The 10740-nt window shown below is 37.9% G+C and overlaps 1 protein-coding gene across 1 annotated transcript; it reads right to left on the bottom strand.

Moving 5' to 3' along the window:
* Window positions 1-6: 6 nt before the first annotated feature.
* LOC113701759 (DNA polymerase alpha catalytic subunit) lies at window positions 7-10683 on the bottom strand. Its single transcript, XM_027222537.2, has 30 exons — window positions 9357-10683; window positions 8813-8983; window positions 8646-8729; window positions 8436-8510; window positions 8229-8293; window positions 7765-8044; window positions 7267-7430; window positions 7035-7149; window positions 6733-6912; window positions 6533-6646; window positions 5982-6101; window positions 5573-5890; window positions 5318-5410; window positions 4821-4939; window positions 4636-4708; window positions 4483-4539; window positions 4279-4371; window positions 3779-3901; window positions 3598-3695; window positions 3456-3501; window positions 2921-3034; window positions 2694-2777; window positions 2471-2581; window positions 2271-2360; window positions 2101-2177; window positions 1582-1792; window positions 1304-1357; window positions 1089-1208; window positions 912-986; window positions 7-348 (listed from the first exon to the last, which is right to left on the bottom strand). Exons 1-30 carry the CDS (start codon window positions 10554-10556, stop codon window positions 202-204), a joined length of 4671 nt encoding a protein of 1556 aa, XP_027078338.2. The 5' UTR covers window positions 10557-10683; the 3' UTR covers window positions 7-201.
* Window positions 10684-10740: the final 57 nt, after the last annotated feature.

Below are 10740 nucleotides of genomic sequence, written 5' to 3'. Positions count from 1 at the left end.
ACAGCATGTGGCAATACTGAGACCAGTTGATATTAAAGTACCCGAGATTACACGACACTATTTCTTCACTCCCAAACTTTTGTCCATTTGAATTTTCAGATTGACTATATACATAGGTTGGATCGAGGGAATTACGCTCGTGCAAGCCCCAAACCATAAAGATACTATTAAGCATTTATAACTCGATAGTGCAAACATGCATCATATTGATACAGCTAAGCTTTCCATCTGTACCCACCCATAGGCACACCTGTCACGGAGGCTCTGCGCCGTTGACGCTGCCAATTCAACTAAAGGCCGCACTACAGCAAGCTCTTTTTCAAGTTGGTTTTTCATACCAGCTTCAATCTACAATTTCAAAACGAGAACGCTTAGTTATTTCTTTGAACGAATCTTACAGTATCATTGTCAATTTTTCTATTAAAGTAATAGTTAATATTAAAAAGTCAAATTCAATTTAAAAAATTGATAAATTTATCTTTTGACTACTTTTTTTCCTAAATGCAAAAGACCAAAAAATAAAAATAAAAAATAGATACCAAAAGTTAGAAAACATCATCTTTAAAGGTTATAAATATCAATATAGGTTTTTAAACAAAAAGAGAAAGAAAAGGGAAAAAAAAGAAAAAGCAATAGTGAAGAGGAGAACTTGTCAATTTATTAATTTGATTTTGACATTTTAATATTGATCATTGGTTTTAATCAAACTATGACGAGGTTATATATAAATTTTTAAACCATAAAGAAGTTAAGTAGCAAATCACTAACCCATTCAAGAGGGTTAAAGGTAACTTATCCTATTTCTTTTACTACCATGAGCAAACAGTACTCAAAAAAAAAAAACAAGAATTTGTTCCTCAATACGTGGTATATACTAATAGAGAAAGGAGTGAACTGAGAAGGACAATAACCTTATCAACGCAACGAACAGTATCCAGAATGTGGCAGAAATAGGCAAGCTGCTTGTATAGATCAGCTTCCGAGTACTAGGAAAAATAAATAAATAAACGAATAAAAAGTTCTCATTGGTGAGTTTACTGCAAGATTTTGTTTCAAGAGAAATAGAGCGGGAAGGAGGGGAGAAGAACCTTTCTTAGGAGACGCCCATTACAGCGAGGATAATTAGGACAAACAGTTCCCCGGTCGCAGTCACCAATTAGCCGCAGATTCAAACTACGAGTAGTGTACTTGCAAGTTTCATCATCACACTGAAAATCATTTTCATCACACATTTCTGTTAAACAATTCTAACTATAAGTAGACCATAATCCAATTATATTAGGACTGTTATGGGAATACATACCATCATCCAGCTCTGATAGTATGCCAAGATGAAACCTTCCGCTTGCTTTTTAACCTGTCAAATATCAGGCAGGGTACGTCACTGATCTACATATGATAACATAAAGCCACCACACCCAACCGTGTTGTTTTACTGCAACCATACTTTTGTATTTTTTTCCCTTCGAGCACTTTTATTCTTTAGACCGTAGAGCAACCAGAAACCAGTTAAAGGCTCAAATTCAAACCATGTAAATTGAACAAGAGAAGCTCCAAAATTGAAAAACTACAGAGAATTACCTGATTTGCTATCATTGCAGGAGATATTCTCCCCTGATCACCTTCTACAGAGCACAATTGACAACGTAATTTGAGCCAGAAATTCCCGGGTGCTTGCGAATCTGCTGGCTTCTGACTAATTAACGAACATAGGGAACTGAATAGAGGTGGGCAGTCAAAGGAACTGGAACAGCTTGGACATGACAAAACTAATGGCTCACAACCTCGATATCTGCAATTATCAAAGGCACACATTTGGTGTATTTTTGGTGGTCCATCTCAAGGTAATTCCACTTATATACATAATAACACTAGTAAATAAAACTGGAAAAAATTAGCTTCTAAGAAAACTCAGATTAAAATGCTAACAATCCATATTGGGAAATATGGCTCCTTGGGAGTCGGCAAGTCAACAAGAATTTAAGTCTAGAGTACATTTCCTCATAAGTTAGGAAATGCCTTTCCTTAGACAGGGCAATTCTCCATCTAAATCAAAATTTAAGAGTATTATCAACACTTCGTGGCTGACAGAATGATTACCTCTCCTCGTCGTCACCTACACATAAAAGCAGGCTTGAAGAATCGCTGCTACCAGCTTCATTTGTTTTACTTTGGAACTGAAAGAATCAGATTGTTTTAGTTCCAGTTGCAGATTCTACAACACAAAAAAAAAAACCTACATTAAAAGTTCAAAGCAAATGTTACTTTACCTTAGATGAGTCAAGCCCTAAACAATCAGCCAAACGTGCTGGACTCGTACCCTGAATTGGAGCACAAAGACGTGAAACCACAGGATGAATCTGCAATGTCAACGAACACACTTAAGCAATTAGAAAACCTGAACCATGTACTTTTTTATTTATAATCAACAGCACTAGTTGTCACTGGTCATATAAAGTTGATGAAAAACCTGTTGCGCCAAATAATAATCAATGTCAATTATCCATTTCCCGTTGCCTTTCTTCACCTCATCAGGATGCCTTGCTCGCTGAGCAATCCCCGAGCCACTTGAGCTAATCCCCTACCACACCATATGAAGGGGAGATTTTAACACAAGGAATTGGGATGGAAGTAGTTGGAGTTGAAGGAAAACATCAGATAAAGAATGATAAATATATAAGCAAAACACGGACCTGCTCACAGCAGATGATATAAGGTACCGTATCTCCAGCAGAGCAACCAGTCACATAACCATTTCTCCTCAATCTAAGGGCAACCTGGAAAACAGACAACCACATCCATGCATGAATAATTAGTGCAATTAATTCAACAAACTCCAAAATGAAACTTTGAGATGGTTTAGAATGAAAAGGTTTTTGTTTTGTAGAAGACAAGACAAAAAGTGGGTCTATGAACGAACTTCAACATGGGGTTGACTTTTTGCATCAGGGTAAGCTTCTGGTGCTTTTGTCAATGTCTTTGTGATAATGTATTTTTCGAGTTCTATTTGTCCCCTTCTCATATCATCTTGAATCTGCAGAAAAATATATAAGCTCCATCAAAAAGGATTTTCAGACCATTAGGCATTTTTCCACACGAGGTCAATTAACAGTTTACCACATTATCAATGCCAATTAATTGAGTTAACTTCAAGCTGATTCAAAGTCGTTAAAAGTTGAAATCAAATGTCAAAAGACAAAAACACAAGTGATAGTAGGATGAAGCATGAGTAATGTGCAATGACATTAGTAACAAAATTTTGAAAAGAGACTGCCTCCTTTACAAAGTCTGCTTTTAGCTGCCAATGAAATTTCAACATATTCTAGCTAAGTTGAGCTTGTCCACTCAAAATCTTGTTAGCATGTAGCAACTGTAATATTGATTATCTGTTACTGCTTTGTAACCAGGACCATCTACATACACTGATGAGCTTTCTGTGGGTTTCAGAATATTACCTTAACAAGGGAGTCGTGTATTGATTCAACAACATCCTCACAAGACCTAACAAAGCTCACCCCGTAAGTTTGACAGTCTCAGATCACATCTAACAACGATAAAGATTATATAGCACAATGACAATCAGTACAAAGAGTATACCCGCCAGATAATATTTGACTCAGACAGAAATCTCCCAATTCCTTCGAGAGTAAGCTCCAGTCTCTCCGAACCATATCAAGACCTTTCCGTTCGATGACCTTCAATAAAGTGGATAGATTCATTGATATGCAACTATTGCAGAGTCCTATGTCGTCCAGCAAAATACATTTCCAAAATGTACCTCATTAGGCATTCCATCTTTAAACTGCACTTTAATTGCTGCATACTTCTTTTTCTTAAGCAGCAACATTTTTTTGTACAGACCATCAAGATCAATTTCTAAGCATCTATACTTCTTGTTGACCTATGAAAAGAAACCATTAGTAATTTTAAATATCTGTATTACAACAGAGACATGCACTTCTCAATCCCTGAAGATAAACCCAAACTTGTATTGTGCTAGGAGGAAAAAAAAAACATATCAAATTTTCTAGCTTTCTAATTTTTCTGAGCCGCATACCATTTTCTGATGTCCTAGCTTTCTAATTTTTCTGAGTCGCCTACCATTTTCTGATGCCAAAAACAGCATTCTTTTCTGGTTGAACTATTGTCAAAATGTACTAAGTGATTAATTTAAATGAAATGCAACAAAAGGCAAAAAGAGGCAAAAATTTAGCCTCAGTAGGTCAGTGAAATTCTTTAGATGATTTACCAAAAGAATGAGCAAACAATCAACCCTACCTCTTGAATCACCTTTCCTGCGATTGCTTTTGCTTTTCCAATATCATCAAGCCCAGTATAAATCATAATGGAATCTGTGTCCCCATAAATGACCTGCCAGACAAAAAGAACACCGTACCAGTCAATGTAACATCTTAAACATGGAAAATCTGCAGACATACGGACACTCCATTCACTAGTCCAAAATGAAATGAAAGATGCGACCTCCAAGTTTAAAATATTCTGAACAAGGTCAACCGTACTCTGTAAAATCTCCCTTCCCTTCACAACAATGAAAATTTTGTCAAAAATACATCCAGACTATCATTTAATGAGAATTGCATTCTTTTAACTTGCATCCAGAAAGAAACTACTGACCTGCAAGGTTATAAGCTCAGCAAGTGGCTTTGCATAAAACCTGGAATTTGAGAATCCGAGGCATCCATACATGCTAATAGCCATCCAACCAATGGACAGAACAGCACATCAGTTTTAAAATTGAAAAAAAAAATTAGTAAAAAAGTTAAGGTTGCTAAGGAAAACAAGATGTCTGAATAGAAAACCTGTTTGCTGTTAGCTTCAGTGCTTGTTGCTGTATGTCAAGTTGCTGGGCCTTCAGACCTGAGGCTGCTTTCAACCATGATTTCACCATTCTTCGTCTTTCCACCAGATTTTTTAGCAACTACAGAACATATGTCAATATCATTATAAGTAGCATGCCAGTATATAGGGAACAAGTAACTTAATGCAGCATACTGAGGTATGCATTGATATCTATGAATGTAAAGAGATAAATCCAATATATGGAATCATAAAGAGGGAAATCATAGTGCACAAAGCTCCAATAGATAAGTATATGCACAGAGAGGCTATTCATCGAGCTGAAACCATGATTTTCCTTTTCACAAGGACAATGGCAAACAGGAATGGGTTTTCAGAAAGCAATTTTCTTATACTGCTCAATGAAACTCAAAACAAAACCAACAATAAACAAACTTAATTCGACCAATTAAATTCAACCATACAAAAGAAAAACTTCACAAATTAAGTTTAAGCTTACCTCTGGTAGAACTCCAGTCCTTCTACTAGATGGTAAATGGGATACTGATCCATCTGAAAATCTGTCAACAGTTGTGAAACAGATATTGTACTCCTGCAAAAGAGTGATCAGCACAGCATGTTATGTGAGATATGCCCAAAATGAAATTAGTCCAACTACAAGATGACCAAGAAGAAAACAGGAATGGGATGGCAATCTAGACACAGAATAAGATACTAGAAGTAGCAAGAAGAGAGCAGTAGGCATATAGATTACCTGAATAATTGACGGATAGAGACTATTGAAGTCCAGGAGCAATATATACTTGTCATATAGACCTTTTTTTGGCTCCAAAACCAAACCACCAGCATAAGCGGGTCCTTTTTTGGTTTTCCCATTATCATTCCTGGGAATTTCATCAAAATTTATCTCATCAAACGTATAATCATTTTCTTTGCTGTCAACATCTTGGTCAATTTTCCGCTTTGTCATTTTTGTTTCCTTAGCCTGATAGGATAACTTATCCGGAAGAATGAACTTCTTTGCATGGAATGCATGTAACAATAAATATTCTACTCTTTGGGCCCTAGCACCCTGAAAGCAAGCACACACAATGTTATACTAGAAATACAAAAGCTGATCATGTGGAAAAGTTAATTGCCAAAAACATAAGAAAAGTAATCACCTGCAGAGTTTTTCCCCAAAGGTTGCCACTTATATTAGTCAGTTGACGGGTTAAGGGAAGAACACTCAGATGAAACATGAGCTCCATCGACAACCATGAATCTGTTTCACCATATTCTATCTGAAGAAAATAGTTCATCTTCAGAGAGATATCATGTGTACTTGTTAAACAGAAAAATAGTCTTTGTTAACGTGACAGAAATTTTTAAGTATTTGACTACTTTTACCAGAAAAAAGACCAGTGACAGGAATAAAAGAACTAAAAACAGCTGCAATGATGGCTATATCTCAAATGCTTAATCAATCATCGTAAGTGACTTAAGAGTCATGATCTCTTTCATCAGAGGATCCAAATGAGACATGATTGCTTTGGGTTATAAAGTGGAGAACTGGGTCAATAGTGACCCAATATCAGTTAGTAGATTTGCATTTCTTCATTTTCTTTGTCTTGGGCTAAAGGTCTAAAATAGCATGAAAAGATGTATCTTCACACTGTTATACTGACCAAGAACGATGACTAACAAAACGGATGCATTTAAATAAAGAACCTACAAGTTCCATGAGCGATTCTGAATTCTGAAACATTTGAGGAATATCCTGCGGAGCAATCTCCTTGCGGTCTTTGTTAAGCTGAGTCTTTGCAAGTTGTGTCAAGGAATAACTAACCTGGAGAAGCAAAATCCACATGTAATTTAACAGTATCAGCATCATCAAGTGCATTGACAGTATAATATTGCAGCATACCACCTTACCTCCTTTAGTAAATCACGCGAACTAAGATAGGTGTCACACAAGAGCCGCCCTGCAATACAGGACATCATTCCAGTACTTGCTCCTGAGCCAAAAATATTATTTCCTTTGCTGAGTTTAGGCATGACTGAACGCTTGAGACGGCCAACTTTAGACCACATACTGCTGGGTACTTTGCAAGCCTGCATATAACATTATGTGTACGTCTTATGGTTGTTAGTGCCTTTCTTTGCTCACAGCATAAGAAGAATCAAATGATTGGTAAAAGCCAGTAAACATGAAAAGATAGGTGAATGACAAGGACCTGAAATCTGTGAAGAAGAACATCCAGGTCAAACCCAGAGATGTTGTGCCCGACAAGAACATCACTATCCAATTTGTGTAACTCAATCATCAGACGATTTAATAGAGCTCTTTCACTGAAATATTGAACATAGAAATAGCAGCAGAAAGATATAGTAAGATTACCAAGAAATGAAAGCTTAAAGAGGAAATGATTAATGTTTAATAGTAAACACAAGTAGATCAGAACATGCCTGCTCTCACAACTGATGACATTGAATCCAGCTTTTATATTTCTTTCAGCTGCCTCTTTGGTGAATCCCATTGGAAATATGGCCCCCTCAATTTTACGGATAACAGTAAAATGACTAAGCATGCCTGGCCTGGCCCATTCTGACGCTAACATTGGAGCATCTATCTGAAAAGTTCATCATGCAATTGGTATGTGTCTTTAATATCAGACTAGACACTGGCCTACAGGAAACAATGCTCAGTAAAACATATTTCCTGCTGTCATATTTCATAAACTAAATGTGGAAAAAGACTAAGACATCAACTTGGAAAGAATGAACATGCAACTATGAGCTCCACTAGTTGCAGGCATAGGGTGGAGAGAGAGTTCACCAATTGGTTGAGCACCACCTGTCTATGCTAAAGTATACCACATTATTATTCATTCCAGTAACAAGATGGATCAACCTCCAATTCCAATAATGCTGTAATATCAAAAAATAAGCTCCTTCTGAATGTACCTTTGCCTTGTGACAGCAGATGACAGATGCAGAAACAATTTCATTGAGATTTTGTTTCTCATTGGTGATTGTTTTCAGATTTATTGCCGTGACTACTACAGGAGGAATCTCAACAATATTCTTTGAAGATGTTAAGACTTGAATATCCTTCGGAGAGTCAACAAAAACCTCAAACTTGCACCAGCTCACTCGTTGGGGCACTGGACGGCTAGAAAATTTTGAAATCGATAGCCATGAAGGTCCTTTTATTTTCCTTTTAACAAGAAAAGTTTCCAAGGCACTGCAGAAAGAAGATGGTGATAAGCGAATCTTTTACACAGAGAAATGGTATGCACTCTTAGGTTGATGTCTCACAGAACAAAGTGAATGACAGACATTGAGACTCAAAAATCCAGAGTGTGGCCTTTCTTGAAGTAGATTGAACAAGACTAAGAGAAGCACATGAGACCTATTTGCAGCATTACCTCGAATGAGTTCCAAGTAAAGCACAGAAATTTTCTCCCCTAATATCTGATGGAAGTGGTGGGTCCTGTAAGCATATATCCAACATCCAGTAATAATGACCAATATTAAGCATAATAAAGGCTGCATCTATGGGCACCAAAATTCCAAATACAGTAAATTTAAGAAAGGTACTGTTCTAAGTGGCTAAATTAACACAAGCTAAATACCTTATATGGATAGCTGATCTTTAATACATAGTTCTTGCCTCGAGGTATGTCAGATCGCTCGAATGCATAATTCCTCTGCAAAGACAGTAAAATATCAGGCTGACTAGGAAACTGGCACTAGTATGTAACACGAAAAACTAGATAATTTTTGGCAAAACAAACAAAGATTGGCTTGACTATTTTGATGCATTGAATAAATAAATCTCAAACCTTAACAGGTGTCATACTAAAACATGAAACATTACGTTCCAGCAAGTGGTTACTCATTTCAGTCTTTAATCCCGATGCCATCTCCTAACAATGAAAAGTTGAAACTGACGTGAGCAGTGAACCAAATACCTGACTACTAATACAGGAATTTCAGTAGATAAAATTACATGCAGCTGAGTACGAAATTCTGTGGAAGATATTCGAGACTCTTCCACATCCTGTTCTAACTTCATTAATATGTCACCGTGAAATACAGAGACATTTGGGACTGCATAAACGCATCTCAGCATGTTCTTCACAACCACGCAGCAGCTGTAGTATGTATCTCCAGATTTGACCTTAAATCAAGGGATAGAAGTCAGATATTGATAATAACAAGGATACTTTGCATGGAACATACACCAGATGAGCATTTAAGCAACAAAGTACGGCATGAATTTGCCAAAACCTGTGCACCAGAATGATATAGAAAAGCATATCCCAGGTCCTAAAGTCTATTCAAGGCTAGGTTATTTAAGCATCACTTTTTAAGACTAAAAGGTTTATAAATACTGCATAGACTAGTGACACTGAAACATGCTTCTAGAATAAGTCAATGAAGTACAGAGGATCCTAACCAGCCTAAGGTTCTGTATGGCAGAGGAAATTAGAAAATTAGTAGAAATTGAGAGATAAGAAAGCATAAAAAAGAAATCAGTATGCCAAAAGTACCTTCCCAAAGAGATAAAGATTGCCAGCATTGGCACCATAAAACTCCTCGTGAGCATCCAGTATGTAGAAAGGCAGTGACCCATCAGAATTCAATTCAAAATCTGATTTGTCTTCATTATTCAGACTCTGATTAACTCCAGAGCCATTGGAACTCACAGCTTCATTTCCTGCAGTTTTCACTGCCTGCCACCCGGCAGTTGCACTTAATGCTGAATCTGTCTCTTCTTTAATCTTTGCATTGAGAGTAAAAACCCTCTCGTCCAACTTCACCTCTTGCTGCTCTTTCACTTCGAATCCATTCAACAAGCCCTCCCCATCCCCATTACCTGAAGAATCTCCCAGTCCTGCAACTAATTTATCATCTTTCAATTCAACAATTCCTTCATTTTCCTTTCCATTTTCCAGCATCACATTTTTTTCCTCATCCACGTGGCTTTTCTGCAAATTATTCACCAAAAACTCACTATTCGAATTCCTAAATCCATTGTCCTCGTGCCTAACACTCGAATCAACACAATCATTAACGGCCTTGTCAAATTTAACGGACATAAAATTAGAATTAAGAGGAACAGAACTTATTGAATTTGACAATAAACGGGAGGTTGCCTTCTTCCTCCTCTCCCTATCAGCCTCATCAGGCGCAAATTCAGCAATAACATCATCTACGATACTCTCGCACGACAAAGTGTTCTTCCCCTTATTATCATCCCTATTTTTCTTAAACACTGAAGACGTAAACATATTCGATATCCTCTGCTTGCCCATCAACGCCGCAGCAGCAGAGAGAGCCGAGGGTTTTTTCGTCGATTGCTGCTCCTTCTCCGCAGTAGTGTTACTTTTGTTATTTTTCTTTCTCTTCGGGCGCTCCAATTCCCCGTCCGACTCTTCCGAAGAGAGAGGAACACCAGCGCGAGACCAATCCTCTTCTTGACCTTCGTCAACGTACCCTAGGCCGTCGTCATCGACGATGAAATCTTTGGCTTCCTCACGACGTGTGGCGACGAGTTCCTTGTACTCTTCCTCATCGACGGTGTCGTAGATGGGATCTTCCATTTTGATGTTAAACGTGGCGCCGCCCTCGGTGGGTCGACGGCAGCCGCTGCGGAGAGCTTTGAGACGCTGGAGCGCGTCCGCACGCGCCGTGGCCTGAGCTCCCCTGCTCCTTCTCCTTCCAGCAACCCTAGGCTCCTCGTCCGACATTTCTCTTCTTCCTTGCCCTAGATCACGCCCCTACAGTTTTTCCCGGACTTCTGGATCTCCGCCTGGGAATCTGGGAAAAATGGGATCTGTGGTTAGTGCTAACCAGTTCTTCATCAGTATAAAAAAAATGGCGGGAAATCTGCGTTTGGCGCCAAAATACGAGTGTTTTCTTTTACTTTCACAA

Source organism: Coffea arabica, chromosome 7e (genome assembly GCF_036785885.1).
Source record: "Coffea arabica cultivar ET-39 chromosome 7e, Coffea Arabica ET-39 HiFi, whole genome shotgun sequence".
NCBI classification, from domain to species: domain Eukaryota; kingdom Viridiplantae; phylum Streptophyta; class Magnoliopsida; order Gentianales; family Rubiaceae; genus Coffea; species Coffea arabica.
Note: the sequence above shows the minus strand (reverse complement) of the source record. Positions and strands in the feature narration are given on the sequence as shown.